Source organism: Psammomys obesus, unplaced genomic scaffold (assembly GCF_907164565.1).
Source record: "Psammomys obesus unplaced genomic scaffold, mPsaObe1.curated_primary_1811, whole genome shotgun sequence".
Lineage (NCBI taxonomy): Eukaryota > Metazoa > Chordata > Mammalia > Rodentia > Muridae > Psammomys > Psammomys obesus.
This window is the reverse complement of record NW_026596134.1, coordinates 8,907,036-8,923,563: the sequence shown is the minus strand read 5'-3', so window position 1 is coordinate 8,923,563 and position 16,528 is coordinate 8,907,036. Positions and strand designations below refer to the sequence as shown.

Sequence of the window (16,528 nt, the reverse complement as noted above, 5' to 3'; positions counted from 1 at the left end):
GGAAAGCGAGGGGGGGGGGGGTGGGGGGTATGCGCTCTTTTCCTCGCAACATCGCTGGCGGAGCGAGGGAGCTCACACGACACAGATTTTGGGGCAAAGCCTTTCCATCTGGACAGCACCATGTCCACCAAAGCGGAGCAGTGTAAGTAGCAGCCGGCCCGGCGTTCGGCCCGGCCCCCGGCTGGGAGCTATCGCAGCTGCGGCGTTTGCGGCTGCTGGGAGACCTTGGCATTGTGCTGGTGCGGGGGTGGGGGCTGAGGTTGGGGCGGGTGGCGGGTGGGGGGTGGAAGGAGGTGGGGGAGGGTGGACGGCGGAGGCAGCGCGGCGCTGTCCCCGGTGCTGAAAAAAAAATGCGGTCTTCTCGGGCTAGCAGTGGGGTTCTCCAGACCGAAGACCCCGCGAGATGAAATTAAAATGGGGTCATTCTCAGGAAAAAGAGGCCTCGTATCTTTCAGATAAACATTTCGGTATCTCTTGTTGGAGTGGGGGAAGGGGGGCAGCGGCAAATCAGGGGCGGGGAACTGTCAGTTGCAACCAAAGCCTGGCTGGCCTTCTGAGCATGCCCAGTTCTTGGTGCTGGAGCCATCGGGGAGTTTTGAGTCTGCAGTTTCCACTTCGGGTGGAAGAGGCAAGAAGGGAGAGAGGGGGCAGGGAGCAGGGAGCAGGCTGGATTCTGCATTCAGTATAAGGGAAATTAACTCGTGAATAGTAACACAGATGCTAGAACTAACCTCCACTGCGTGGGGATTACAAGACAGTGAAAGGGGCGCTGGGAAAATGATCTAATTGATCTAATGATTTTTCCAAAGAGCAGGCTTTCTTTGTAGGGCAGCTTACACAAACTCTAATAGCACAGGAGGAATGTGGTTGTACCAGTAATGACTGACTCTGTGCTCAGCTGGAAGCAACATGGTAACTCCATGTGGACGGAGAACATTTCCAGCATGGTCTCCATAGTATCTCCTATTGCAGTGCGCACTAGTAGGCCTTGGTATGTACTTGATGGGCTGGTTGATGTGAATGTTTACCCGAGTGCATCTGAGGGCTCCAGGAACTTAAGCTTCTGGCTGTAAAATAAATGATCATCTTTTATTAAGCAATCAGTTGGTGTTTCACACAAGCGTATCTAGAACTTACCCTTCTAAATGATTCTTTGTTTCTTCCGGACCCCACCTAAGCCCGTGTAAATCTTCTTTGGAGTGGCCCTAACACGCCACATTTGGAATGGGTAAGATAAAATGCAGTGTGCCGTTTACCCACCGCGAAAGACTGAATAGCTCACAATTCCCAGACTGATGCTTCTGTAGAAGCTGGCCCACTTTCCACCAGAGCTTTCACAGTGATTTTGAAATTCAGAACATCTGGGTTTATATGCTAGTTCTGCCTCTGTCTGACCTTGGGCAAGATAACTGACCCCTCCAAACTCCATTTCCTTATCTGTAGAGCTGAAGCTCCCTATCGTGTAGTTGTGATAGTAATTGAGAAAATACATGTAAAAGATTTCACCAGCCCAGGACATAGCGTACACCCGCTTCACAATAGCTACAATGCTAACAAGCCCTTCTCATTTCAATTGTCCATCTTTTCTAAATAGTGAAGGAAGTTCCCTGTGATTTTTTTTTTGCTTGTTTCCAAAAGTCAAAGCTACCCTCAGAGTAAAATTCTGTTTCTACAGAGACTTTCAAAAACATCAGATGCACTCATTTTAGAGTACCTGTAACATAGAATCTGTGCAGAGTTTTCCACTTGAGGACATTAGTCCCCTTTGAAGACTTTGGTGTACCCTGAATGTTAAGAAGCCCCACCACCTATCATTTGATTCTGGGGTTGCAAATTATATAAGTGATTTCAGGTTAAAGCCAGTGAATATCACTGTCCTCTCATTGTGCCCTCTTCTTTGTGTTGTATTTTGATGTCTGCCTGATGTTTTGTTTTGCTTGTTTTCTGGGCAGTGAATGTCAGGATGAAAAAAAAAAAAATCTAGACCAGGGCTTGGCTGTGTGGTGCAATTTGTGGACTCAAGTACAGCTATTTTATACTTGTTTGCAAACACAGGTAGATGTTTTCATCTGTAGAAAATGAACTGGACACTGTAGCTACACACGTGGCTAAAACATGTGGACTTGAGCTGTGCCTGTCCTTCTGATGACCTGGGAGACCTGGGTCAATTAGCTTAATAGTTTTGTGCCTTAGAATTTCATCTAAAGTATGGGGTAATAGCTGTCGTTGGAGGGCAAAGGGGGTAAATAAAAGGAGGCTGTGAAAGGGGTAAGGTTGCGTTGGCTCTTATAAGCAGTTTTAAAATTTAGAGTTAGGATTTTTTTTCTCCTCTTTTATGCTCTGACATGAATGATACGATGTGCACTCCTGCACATAGAGCAGCTGCACAAAAAGGTGCACAGTGGATGACGGAAAATACTTTTTACTAAAGTGAAGTTGCAGATGGCAACACTTTTTCCTTGGGCTTGGTAGGAGTGTAGCATTTTGGAGAAGAGAAAGAAGAAAGGATCAAAAAAAAAGAGTTTTCTCTTGTCCTGGGTGTGAAGATCACCAGAGGGAAAAGAAAGACAGGAGAGGTCCTTTTCTCCTCTGCAGTCAGGAGCATGCACAATACAGCTTTCTTAAGAACCAAGTAGAGGGGAGAATTAGGCTTAACATATGGGAACAAGATTATTTTATTACTCTTTTTCTTGCAGCCTCTTGAGAAGTGAAGGCTTCACATACAGGAAGTGGATATAGTTTGGTTGAGGCAGCAAGAGGAAGTACTTGTATTTCAACCCAAACAGATTACGTTTACCTCTGAAGTGTAGAGTCTCACAGAGCTAGGACAGACGATCTTTATTTTGTATGAGCAGCATTTTCTTTTATGCGATAAACAACAGCAATGCCGGATAGATTGGTTTTAGCGAAGATGTAGCTGGGAGCCTGCGTGAAACATCTAGTGTCTGTGCTGTCTGCAGAGCTTGCCTGATAACAGGAGGTGAAAACTCCTGAGGAGGTCCTCAGGCAATTGCAGAAGGGCCAAACTCCTTTTCCTTTGTGCCTCCCACCCCCCTCCTGACTGAGTTCATCGCAGTGAAGATGTTTATACAGCACATGCAGAACTGGGGAACGGTTCAAATAAGAATTCATGATCTGTTTGGGTGTCTCAAAAGGATTCTACCACCCCTCCCCCAACTTTTCCTTTCTGTTGGTAGTGAACACTAACAGCCCTGGAATATGCTGGGAACGAGTTTTAGTATGAACCTTTGCTTTTGACAACAGCAGAAGTTAAGAGTTGGGGCTCTCATGTCAGATTGTGGCCTCGGTTTGAATCCTGACTCTGTCTCCTGCTAGCTTTGTGACCTTGAACAAGTCAGTTTAACTCATCCGAGCCCTGGTTGAACCATTTATAATGTAATAGCTGTTGTGAAAACGGAAGGAGAGGGCCCGTGAAAGGAGTTCAGCACAGGGGCTAGCACACAGTGTGACGCTAATAGATGTAAGTGGCCTGCTTTTGTCATCAAGAATAAAGCCATGTGCTTGCTCCCAAAATGTGGATACATATAAAGTTGGAGTCTAGCTTTCTAGAATGCAACAAAATTAAAAAAAAAATGATATCTAAATGGAACATGGATGATTGGATTAGACGAGATTCCTGGTCTCCTTTGCATGGCGACATCTGGAGTTGACATCACTAGCAAAATACTGGCTGGTTACCTACACAGAACCCTTTTTAAGGTGTGAGCTGCCCGTCTGTCATCTTTTGTGTTACGACAGTGTGACAGTTGGTAAACAGAAGTCTTGTATATGACTACCCATCAGAATGTCTGTCAAATTTGAAAATTAACTACTAACAATTTAAGCTAAAAAAAAATATGACCTAATTATATAATAGAAATGTGAGGGTGTACTATTTTTAATGTGTTCATTAAGTCAGTATCCTTGTCTCAATAACCAAACATAATTTTGATTACATTAGAGACATTCAGAAAATCTTAAGGTGTGTATGTGTGTGTGTGTGTGTGTGTGTGTGTGTGTGTGTGTGCTTGCACACCAAGGCATGTATGCTGAGGTCAGAGGACGACTGTCAGAAACCTTTCCTTCCACCATGTGAGTTAGAGGGATTGAACTCAGGCTGTCAGGCTCGGGGATGGGCCCTCTCACCTTTTACCTGGTAAGCCATCATGCAGGCTGCAGACAAATCCTTTCAAGACAGTATCTACTTAGCGATTTGAGTTTGAGATTGTCTCTCCCTATGCAAACTTAATCGTCGTGTTGGGTAAAGTCACCAGGACAGAAAAGCATTCTTCTTTTGAGCAAAGGACTGTGCTCTGCAGTCTTGTAAAATCTTTGCACAACACCACGGAATAGTTTCTTGCAGGGGAAATGCTTGTTTTTTTCATACAAGCAACAATTAGTGATTTGCGATTGTAAAATGAGCAGTGGTTTTTAGCTCATGTTTTACAACATGACTTCTCTGTGTTATTTGACACTAACTACTCAATACATTCCTTAAACTCTCCCATGTTTCTGACTATTTCTACTCAGGCTTTTTTTTTTAAGGGCTATGTTTTGTTTTTAAAATATCCCCAGGATTCCATATTTAGTCCAGCCTCTTCTCCTTTTCCCGGTGGAGATAACTGTATCTCCTTTGTGTTCATTACTTCCAAATATAACTTTCTAGTCCAAACATGTATGTGCCTTAAACTAGACAGGCATCTTATATGTAGATAACAAGCTCAAACTGTGTTGTCTTAGGCTGGTACGTTTAAAAGGTGTTGTTCATCCCGCTGAGAGGCACTGCCACTTACTCAAGTAAAAAAATTACGAGTCTTCCAAGGTTACCGCTTTTCACAATAACTATCTCAAATCGCTAAGCTCTTCATCTTCTGTCTCACCTGGCACCATATCTGTTTTACTGTGCTTACAGTGGGCCGATTATTTAATTCCATCAGTGTACCATGCTCTGGCCCAAAATGCCCTTTCCCTCTGTGGCCCTTTTTGTAGTGTGGCCGATGCTGACTTAATGCTGAATATTTAGCTCAGATGCCCTGCCCTACTGCCCGTCCCCTCTGTGTGCACTCAGCTGTCACACCGTATTCCAGTAATTGGCTTAATCATTGGTTCCCTTCATTTGCTTGGTGTGTGTTTTATATTGTGTTCATATCCTATCTCCTGGATGTGTCACGTTGCTGGTGCACATTTTACACAAAAAAACTGGTTTCTTCTTGAAGAAATAAAAATGATTGAGGGGTGGATGATTTTTTTTTTTTGGTGTAGAAGGATTACATAACCAAGCTCTTGAATTCGGTTTTATGCTTTACTTTTTAATATGAAATTCTGCTCTCTCTCCAATGTGACTATTGCATAAAATCTGTTTTCAAATGGATTTATAATTGTCAAAAATACTTGGGAATGTAGTTGCTTAATCAAATGTTATAGTGTTTATATAACAAGTTACGCTTTTATTGAATATTGAGTGTCATTTTTATTCTCTCTAATTAGCCAAAATTTCCTTTTATTATGTTTAGCACAATAATTATGATTCCTAATTGGTAGGCTGTCTTAGTTCACAAGCAGTCAATTGGTGTTTTTAAGATAAAGTGGTGATACATCAGGAGTCAGAAATCCCTGGAGATGTGCTTTGCTATGGATCCTGCTCAAGTTCTAGGCACTGATTTGATGGTCCGTTTGTGCATTTTTGTGTGCAGACATGTGCTAACATGATGTATTAGCTCAGCGGTTCTCAACCTTCCTAAGGCTGCGGCCCTTTAATGCAGTTCTTCGTGTTGTGGTGTCCCCCAACCAATAATTATTTTCCTTGCCCTTTCATAACTATAATTTTGCTCCTGTTGTAAATCATAATGTAAATATTTTTGGCGATAGAGGTTTGATAAAGGTGTCGCAACCCACAGGTTGAGAACTACCTTGTTAGACGTTCGTGGGCATTTTCTTTCTCATCCTTTGAGGAGATACGGCAGCTCCCTGGAGTGAGCAATGCTGGTTTAGATATGAACTCTACTGCTTCAGAAAGTGTAGCTAACAGGTACTCACCAGTAGTCCAGCCCTTAGTGGTGGGGAGAGCGCAAACCAGTTTATGTAGGATTCCTAGCTTCTTTCCTCTCAAGCGTTCTATTTCTGTCTTTGTTGTCTGTCCTTCTAACCCTTTCAACAGCACATCATGAGCCTCATTTTATATTTGGCATTGGATTAGACCTAGAGGGGTGTTCAGTATTTTGAGGTAGCTTTCATTTTCGTCCATCCTAGAGACTGACGCATGGATAAAATTGAAAGGATATATGGACACATACGCTCATGTATATGTGGTATTATTTTAATTTTAAGAACAAGTGGGCTTGCCTTAGGAGGAGAGAAAGATGATAACCCATAGTCATATAATCAATTTGGCATAAAGAATTATGTATATTTGGGGATGGGGAGATGGCTCAGTCATAGTGCTCATAATAAAAATAAATTGGGCGTGCGCGCGTGTGCACACACACACACACACACACACCAAATTAAATAAGGTAGGATAAAAGCCAGGCATGGCAGCTCTCAGTTTAATTCCAGCACTGGAGTGGTGAGGTAGGTGTATCCCTGACGCTTGCTGCCTGGCAGCCTGGCCTACTTGGTGAGCTCTGGGTCAGTGAGAGACAGGGTGGATGGCCCTCTAACAGTCCATGAAGCCGTCCTTTGGCCTACACATGAGAAATAAATGCATTCCCGGCCTTCCTCACTTCCTCCTTCAAAGGTGGAACTGTAAAAGGACTCATGACCTATGCTCACCTAGTTAGGGCAAAGCACAGAAATCCTTCTCTCCAAATGAGAGTGAATATTGTTTTAGCTCGGCTCATAAGGACAAGCTGCTGGCCGACTACACCCGCCAGCTGTGTTCCATAGGAATAACTGTTAAGCCCATTTGCCTTCATTCTTTATCTGTGAAGCTGAAGAAGAAAGAAAGGAAGGAAGGAAGAAAGAAAGAAAGAAAAGAGGGGGGAGAGAAAAATAAAATAAAAGAAAGAAAGAAAGAAAGAAAGAAAGAAAGAAAGAAAGAAAGAAAGAAAAGGGCTGTGTGTGGTTGTGTCTCCATCACCTGTGTCTTCTGTCAGAATTACCAGAACCTGAGTGGCTTAAAGCAGCAACATCAAATACAGCCCAGGCAGCTGGTGTTCTTTTCTGTCTTCTTTTTTTTTTTTTTATTAAATTTTTATTTTTTGTATTAATTACAGTTTATTCACTTTGTATCCCAGCTGTAGCCTCCCTTCCTCATTTCCTCCCAATCTCACCCTCCCTCCCTCATCTCCTCCCATGCCCCTCTCCAAGTCCACTGATAGGGGAGGTCCTCCTTCTCTTCCATCTGACCCTAGCATACCAGGTCTCATCAGGACTGGTTGCATCGTCCTCCTCTGTGGCCTGGCAAGGCTTCTCCCCCCTCAGGGAGAGGTAATCAAAGAGCCAGCCACTGAGTTCATATCAGAGACAGTCCTTGTTCCCCTTACTAGGAAACCCATTTGGATAATGAGTTGCCATGGACTACATCTGAGCAGGGGTTCTAGGTTATATTCACGAATGGTCTTTGGTTGGAGTATCAGTCTCAGGAAAGATCACTGTGCCCAGATTTTTTGGTTCTGTTGCTCTCCTTGTGGAGCTCCTGTCCTCTCCAGGTCATACTATCTTCCGCGTCTTTCATAAGATTCCTTGCACTCTGCCCAAAGTTTGATTATAAGCAATAAGGAGGACCGTGGGTAAGATGCTCAATCCTCACTCAGAAAGACAAATGGGATGGACACTGGACGAAGGAGAAAACAGGAAACATGCAGGAGCCTACCACAGAGGCCTCTGAAAGACTCTACCCAGCAGTGTGTCTGCCTTCTCTCTTGAAGCAGGCCTCACGGTGCAGCGTCCAGTAGCCCCAAGCTCACCGTTATGCTTCCACCTCTCAGATGCTGGGGAGATAGGCATGCCCTAGCGTACGTGATCTTCTTGTCTTTTTTTTTTTTTTTAATTTTAGTAAGAACACACTGGGATTTCTGTGTTAAGATATTCCTTGAGATCCTGGTAATAGAGTAACAAAGTAGCGTCTTATCTTTTCTTTTCCTTTTTTTTTTTTTTTACCTTATTAAGTTAAAAAATGTTTATTTTATTTTTTGCTTTATGTGTATGTGTGAGTGCCTGCATGGATGCAAATGCACCATTTGCATGTGCCTAAGGAGGACAGAGATGTCAGATTCCCTGGAGTTGAAGTTAAAGGTGGTTATGAGCCACCATGTAGGTGCTGCTGGGAAGTGAATCCTGGTCCTCTGCGATAACAGCAAGTGCTCTTAACCCCTGGGTCATTTATCCAGTCTCTGAAGTTGTTTATTTATTTATCTATCCTTTTCAATCAATCACTCAATTAATTTCTAAGCACAAACGAGCATTGAGTTAAATTCATTTTCTGTTTCCATGGCGACCTTATGATGACTTAAAGCTTTATTAATATGCCACACTATATTTAGGGAATTTTGAAAAATTTTGAATTGATAGTAATAAGTTGGTTAGTTTGCAGGGTTTGGAGGAGGTAGAGTCAGGGTGAGTTCTGGTCAAGATCTGGGAACAATCTTCTTTTTAGTATAGGGAGTGAGTTTGGGAGCCTTGTCTTGCTCTGCAGCACAGTAGCGTTGAGACTATTCAATCATAAATGTGCTTAATGTCTTCCGAGAAACCATCTAGCCAGGGATTATTTATTTATTTTTTTGTAATAGGATTTTTAAACTTATTTTTCTGTTTGTTCTATGACAAACAGACTTTCTACTGAGGTGAAATTTGGCATGTTTTCCTTCTCAGAACATTAATAATACATTCTACGTAAGTTTTCAATTTTGTTTGTATGAGATTATGCAAAAGTCCCATATGAATTCAAACATCCCCTGATTTGATATTTACCTCTCCTTATCATTTTTAATGTTGTATGTTTAGCTTCATGTGTTTACGCTTTCTCCCTGGGCCTCTTACCCATTAATTTTAGATTTTCTTTTTCTTCATTTTTTTCATTTAAAATTTATTTTCTTGAGTTTTGAGTTCCTATTTATTTAATTTTTATCAACATAAGCATTTCATATAATATATTTGTTAATGTTCCCTTTGGTTGTAGCTTACAAATTCCTGGCCACAGATTTGAGGTGGTGTTATCATTATTTTTGAGAAAGTCTGTGGTAGAATTTCGTATTTTGCCAGGAGCCATTTATGGTGGAAATTCCAATGTGGTAGGGCATTTTGTTTTTCAGTCTTATTATTGATTTCTGTTTTTATTGATGCACTGCTGTTATTCTTTAAAACTTTCAAGTTTTCTTGGTTTTGCCCATGTTCTGTGTGCATTCGGAAGACAGTTGTAATGTCTATCATTGATACAGACTATCACCCTTGTCAAATAAATACACGATTTATGTTGATTAGGAATTCTGTACCCTGTTGATTATTAGCACATTTGACTGCAGAGGGAGAGGCAGTAGGTGCGTTATTACTGCGTTTCTGTCTGTTCCTGCATCGTTGTATCTTGCTGCTTATGGAAGTTACTCTTGTTCTGTTGTGTGTATAAATATCAGCGACCCAAGCACTCGGTGTGAATGTAGCCTTCAACATCATGACGTATGCATCTGCATCTAGGGATAATTTGTGGCCTTGTCAGGTACGAGGAATATGGCTCCTGTTTGCTTCTTTATGTGTTTGTGTTTACCTAATACATAGTCTTGTTTTTAACTCCTTTGAGTCTCTTTGTTTTAGGTATGTCTTTTCTATTCTGTGCAGTGTTGGGGTTTTCTTTATTAGCTAATCTGAAAATCCCATTCTTTCAATAGGTGAGTTAAGCCCATTTCATCTGCTGATATGATTAATGTGTTTGGCCTTCGTTCTATCATTGTTTTATTTTTTATGTCTTTTATATCAAAGGCTTTTTCATTATGCAGTGGGTTTTTAATTTTCTTATTTGTTCTATTCATTAAATTTATATTAATTCCCTTTTATAAGGGTAATTAGCTCATATGTTTTGGGGCTAATTATTTCTCTACATTGAACGATATTGGAGTTATTTGTAGCCTCCCCTCTCCTAGCATCTGATATAAAATAATATCCCTGTATTTATAATTAATGCCTATTAGTGAGTCATACCTACATGCACTATTTATTCCCCAGGATTTTCAGCTTTTTAATAATTTTACAGTTGTTACTGTGTTCTCTCGCCATAGCCATGGCTCAGCTTTGTTCTACTGGCTCCCTGACAGTTAGAACCTTCTGCTTACCCTTACTCCTGAAAGATTCCATGGGAGGTACTCACAGGATCAAGATGCCCCGAGTTTTGACAGGTTTATGAAGGTTTATTTGTAGCCTTGTACTTGAAGGCTAGGTTGGTTAGATATAAAAGCCTTCATTTCTACTTCCCTTACTCAGGGGCCTTAAATTTGTTATATTGTTTCCTCTGGGGCTTAGGAATTGGTAAATAGTCTAGTGGCAGGATTATTTCCCTTTTCTTGCTACTGTTTTTGTCTGTTTGCCCAAATGACCTTTTTTTCTTTGAAGCAGATTTAACACTACATGATTCATTGCTGGGCATGCTGAAGTCATTGCTGGGTGGCCTTTCAGTGTTCATTTTCAAGATATTTTGGGAGAATGTTTCAGAAATAATTATTTTGATATTTGTTTTTCTTTGTCCTATTTTTGGCACTTTTTTTGTAATTCCTATCTTATGTATGTACTTTGATGATTTTGTTTATTTCATATGTATGAGTATTTTTCCTGCACATTCCTCTGTACATTTTGTGCATGCCTCATACCCTTGGGGGCCAAAAGAGGGTGTTGGACCCCTGGAACTAGAGTTACAGATGGTTGTGAGCCACCATGGAGGTGGTAGGAATCGAACCCAGCTCTTTTGGATGAGCAGCCAACATTCCTAATTTCCGAGCCATCCCCCGTGGACCTTTTAAAATTTTTATTTTAATTTTCTGAGCAGATCATTTTCTGTTGAGTTTTAAAAATCTATATATGTTTTTATCTTTTCAAAATATTTATTTGCTGGGTTGAGGTGGTACACGCCTGTAATCCCAGCACTCAGGGAGGCAGGGCCAGGTGGATCTCTGAGTTGAAGGCCAGCCTGGTCTACAAAATGACTAGAGGACATCCAAGGCTGCACAGAGAAACCCTATCTTGAAAAAAAAAACCTAACAAAACAAAACAATACACAAAACAAACAAACAAAAAGCAAAACAAAACAAAAAGTGTGCACACCTGTAATCCCAGCCCTCAGAGGCAGAGTCAGTGGAACTCTGTGAGTTCGAGGCCAGCCTGGTCTACAAAGCAAGTCCAGGACAGCCAAGGCTACATAGAGAAACCTGTCTTAAACCTTCCATCCTCAAATTATTTATTTTGTGTGTGTTTGTGTGAGTCTCTAGGCATCTGTGTGTACGTGCATGCAGGGGTGTCAGGAGAGAGGGCTTCGGCGTCCTTCTCTGTCACTCTTCATGTATTCCTTTGAGGCAGAGTCTCTCTCTGATCCCTGGGCTTTGTGTTTTCTCAGTTATGCTGGAAGCCAGTAAGCCTCAGTGATCTTCCTGTCTCTGGCCCCTTAAAAGGGGCTAGAAGTGTCATCAGGGACATTTGGCTTGTGTGAGTGCTGGGATCTGGACTCCAGTCCTCATGATTATCCAGTAATCATTTACCAACGAGCTATCTCTCCAGGCCTATATCAAAACAAAACCCGACTCACACAGCATACCTTTGTTAGCCACTTTTGGACTAGCCTATTTGTGGCGGTTCTTCACATACGCATATGAATCTGTTTACTTAGCCCTTAACTTGAAATGCAAGTACAGATAAAAAATTGACACTGTTTAGTTGAATATTGCCTTCCCATGATTACCACGTTATTATATTTATAAGCATAAGCTTATAACCATAAGCGCTTGACTGTATCATTATGTTTTGTTCTGTTTGCCCGTTATGGAAATAGTTACATATAATAAAATCGATCCATCTTCTTCAAAGTGTACTCGGTGGATCTTCCTAAATCCATACATTTCCTGTAGGCACTATCGTAATCAGAGAGACGGGGCCCTCACCATACAAGAGCGCTTGGACTGTTACCATGGTCTGCTCTATCTACCCCAGCTACAGAAAGACACTCACTTGTGTCTGCCATTGAAATATTGCCTTTTATAAAATTTCACATTAAATGGAGTCATTCAGCACGTAGCCTGTCATGTTTAGCTTTTTTTGTTGTTGTTGTTGTTTGGACGAGGCAATCAATTTATGAGAAGGAAAGGGTAATTTTGGCTCACTTTTTTGTTGTTGTTTTTGTTTTTTTGAGACAAGGTTTCTCTGTGTATCCTCGGCTGTCCTGGACTTGCTCTGTAGCCTCAAACTCACAGGGATCCACCTGTCTCAGCCTCCCTGAGTGCTGGGGTTACAGGCTGGTGCCACTGAGCCCAGCCTTGGCTCACAGTTTTAATGGTCATTGCCTGCGTTTGCCTTTGCGCCGTGGTGAGCACACGCATCATGGCAGGAACAGTAGCTGAGAAAGCTGCTTAGATCACGGCAGGCAAGGAACAAAGAAGGAGGAGAATCTGGGTTCCCAGGGGTTCCTGCTGGGGGACACACCGATGACCTCACTTCTTCCCATTAATTAGACTCCACCCTTGAAGGTTTCACCACCTCCTGAAAGTGCCACAGGGTGGTGACCATGGCGACATGGGCCTTTGGAGGAACTCCTGTCCAGACGGTAGCAGCTCTTAATCAGCACACTGTTTTTGAGGGTCATTTGTGTCATCTTTATTAACGACTCACTCACCTTTATGGCTCTCTAGTATGCTGTGGCATGTGTGTCTGTTGCCCTTTGTCTACACATTCACCATTTAGTAGATATGTAGATATTTCCAGCTTTTGGAGCTTATGAATGGTGCTGCTGGGAATATTCATGTATGTGTTTTCACGTGGGATTTAATTTTTAATTCTTTGTGTTTTGAGCCAGCATTGCGCTACATATGGAATACATCTCACTATGTATTCCATATTGGCCTGAAGCTCACTATGTAGTCCAGGTTGGCCTTGAACTTAGAGTAATTCTTTTGCCTCAGGAAGTGCTGAGTTTACCAACGTGGCTCCCGCGCCTGGCTTTGGACATACATTTACTTAGTGAGTATGTGTTTCACGTGTACATGACTCTACAGATACATGTGTCATGTATGCACATGTAGACTACAGAGCATGACAGCGGGGTGAACTCTGTCGTTCCCTGTGTTATTTCCCTGAGACAGGGCCTCTCACCGAACTGGAAGCGAGGCTGGCAGGCCAGGGAGCTCCTGGGATTCTGTTTCCGCTCTCAGTGCTGAGGTTTTTATGATTTTTATGTGGGTGCCAGGCCCTCATGCTTACACTGAGTCGTCCTCTTTGCCCCTGTTTATTCCCTTTAGGTTCGATACCTGGAAGAGAATTTCTTGAGATTATGATAAATGAATGTTTAATGTTAAAGATACTGCCTTACCATTGTATAAAGTGACTATAATGTTTTTGCACTCAGAAGTGTAGGAGAGGGGCCCAGTGTCCTTTACCTTTGCCTATACTTGGTGCTGTCAGTCATTTTAATCTTAATCTTTCTAGACAGAATATAAGGGAATCTTCTTGTCGTTTTAATTAGTGTTTCTCTGAGGACTAGCGATGTTGAACATATTTTCTCATGCTTCTTGGCTATTTGGTATCTTCTTCTGGACAATGTCCATTCGACTCTTTTGCCCATTTTTATTGGACTTTTTGGTTTTATTGAGTCTGTGTAAGCTTCAGGCTCAAACACTTTTTCCTGAAAAAGTTGCTTCTAATATGTAGCTTACTTTTGTGTTTTATTAACTATGACTTAAAAAAAAAGAGTTTGTGTGTGTGTTCACATGAGTGTGCAGAGGTGAGTAGAGGCTGGAGGACAACCCTGGCTGTTCGATTCAGCAAGGCCGTTTACCTCCTTCGAGACAGTGTCAGTGCTGGCTTGGAATCTCAGCAATGAGGCCAGACTGTCCAGCGAAAGCTTCAGGAACCCACTTATCTCTGCTTCCCCAGCACCGGGGTGACAAGGGTGTGCCACCGTACCTGTCGTTTTTTACATAAGTTGTAGAGATCGGTCCTCATGCTTGTGAGCAAGCCTTTTGCCGAGTGAGCCATCTCTGCAGCCCTTGACTATGACTTTAAAGATGAGAACTTTCGGGCTGGAGAGATGGCTCAGCAGCTAAGAGCACTGGCTGTTCTTCCTATAATGGTCCTGAGTTCAATTCCCAGCGACCACATGGTGGTGCCCTCTTCTGGTGTACAGGCACACGTGGGAGAAGAACACTGTATAAATAATAAATGAATAAACATTTTAAATTCCATAGTTCATCACATAATTTTTTCTTTTATCATTTTTTTTGCTTTTGATGTCCTATTCAAGAATTATTTTTTTCTGATCATAGGCAAAAGTATTTTCTCCAATGCCGTATAGAAGTTAAATTGTTTTGCCTCTAACTTTTAGGTCTGTGAATGCTTTAGAGTCAGTTTTCATGTACGATGTGAAGTAAGGTTTGGTGTTTTTTTTTTTTTTTTTTTTGTTTCCACACACAATGTCCATTCATTCAGGCTCCATTTGCTATGAAAACCATCTTGTCTTTATTGAAGTCCCTTGGGACCTTTGCTGAAAATCAGTGAACTGTGACGCCCAGGCTTATCTCAGGGCTCTATTCTGTTTATCCATTTAAACCTCTCTCTTTATTTCAAAACACACTGTCTTTGTTACTCTGTGTCTTACATTCTTTGTCAAATTTGTTTCATATAGGTTTTAGAACCTAAGTCTTTTTTTTTTAAATACTTGCATTTTGGTTTCTTTCTTTCTTTCTTTCTTTCTTTCTTTCTTTCTTTCTTTCTTTCTTTCTTTCTTTTATTAATTACAGTTTATTCACTTTGTGTCTGAGCTGTAGCCCCCTCTCTCATCCCCTCCCAATCCCACCTTCCTTCCCTCATCTCCTTCCATGCCCCTCCCCAAGTCTACTGATAGGGGGAGGTCCTCCTCCCTTTCCCTCTGACCCTAGCCTATCAGGTCTCATCAGGACTGGCTGCATTGTCTTTCTCTGTGGGCTGGTAAGGCTGCTCCCCCTTCAAGGGGAGGTGATCAAAGAACCAACCATTGAGTTCATGCCAAAGAGAACCCCTGTTTCCATTACACTTGGAGACTGAGCTGCCATGGGCTGTATTTGTCATTTTGGTTTCTTGATAATTGGGGAAAAATACAATCTTAACCTGAATCCTCTGCTTTTTGAAGAAATACACACACACACACACACACACACACACACACACACACACACACACAGAGGATAACACTCTGTTTTGACTGCCCTTTGCAGTGTTATATCTTTAATTAAGTGTTTTCCTAAGTGCTTTAGGGAATGGAGTTTTTTTCTCACTTTCCTTTCTCTGGGTTTGGGCATGTAGTTCAGTGGTAGAGTGCTTGCAGGGCTTGAGCAAGACTCTGGGTTCCATCCTTGCATCTAACAAAACAAAGCAAGCCTGACACAGGGGCCCATTCCTGTAGTCCCAGTTCTGGGAAGGCTGAGGCAGGAGGTTTGTAAAATCCTAGTCTAGTCTTGGCTACATTGTGGGTTCCAGGCCATCCTGAGCTATAGTATGAACCCCCGTCTTAAAATACCAAAATGAAAAGCAAGCAAACAAACCTTGGGCAGTGTTGGCACACACCTTTAATCCCAGCTCTCAGGAAGCAGAGGCAAGAGGATCTCTGAGTTTGGGGCCAGCCTGGTCTACAGAAATTCCAGGACAGCCAGGGATACACTAAAAAATCCTGTCTTGAAAAACCAAACCAAACAACCCCCGACCCTGCAAAACAAAACAAAGCAAAACAAATTCCGGAACAAACAACAACAGTACTATCTGCCAAAGGGCTGGGTAGACGGCTCAGCCTGTGAATTAATTGATGTACCAGTGTGAATAGCTAAGTTTGGATTCCTAACATGCACGTGAAAGCTGGTCACCGTGGCACACAACGGTAACCCCAGTACCATTGCAGCAGAGATGAAGATCCTCAGGACCTATTCACCATGGACACACACACACATGAACACATGAAAACACATATCCAGACGCACACAAATAACAAAAACAAAAGCCAAACAGAGACCAACAACAGTAAGAAACTTAACTTTAGAATTTCATTTTCTGCTGGGTGGTGGTGTACCCCTCTAATCCCAGCACTTGGGAGGCAGAGGCAGGTGGTTCTCTATAAATTCGAAGTCAGCCTGGTCTACAGAGTGAGTTCTAGGACAGCTAAGGCTACACAGAGAAACCCTGTGTCGAAAAACCGAAAAAAAAATCATTTTCTAAGTGTGGTTGTCGTATGAACATATGGACATGCAGCATTGAGTTTTGTATGTGTTCATGGTTTTGCTGGCACCGTGGCCATTTTTACTTATTAGGCTTAGCAGCTTGGTGCTTAGGGTTGCTTGAGGTTTTCAAGACAGGTGATCATGCATTTTTCCTATGTTGA

At 42.1% G+C, this 16,528-nt stretch overlaps 1 protein-coding gene across 5 annotated transcripts in view; it reads left to right on the top strand.

The window, feature by feature from the left end:
• Positions 1–38: 38 nt before the first annotated feature.
• The window catches only part of Unc79 (unc-79 homolog, NALCN channel complex subunit), a 230,250-nt gene continuing 213,760 nt past the window's right edge, over positions 39–16,528 (top strand). For all 5 annotated transcript variants that reach the window (XM_055592859.1, XM_055592860.1, XM_055592857.1 and 2 more), the window contains exon 1: positions 39–142. In XM_055592859.1, the coding sequence (XP_055448834.1) occupies positions 121–142 (22 nt within the window). In that variant the 5' untranslated portion in view covers positions 39–120. The remainder of the gene's footprint in view (positions 143–16,528) is intronic.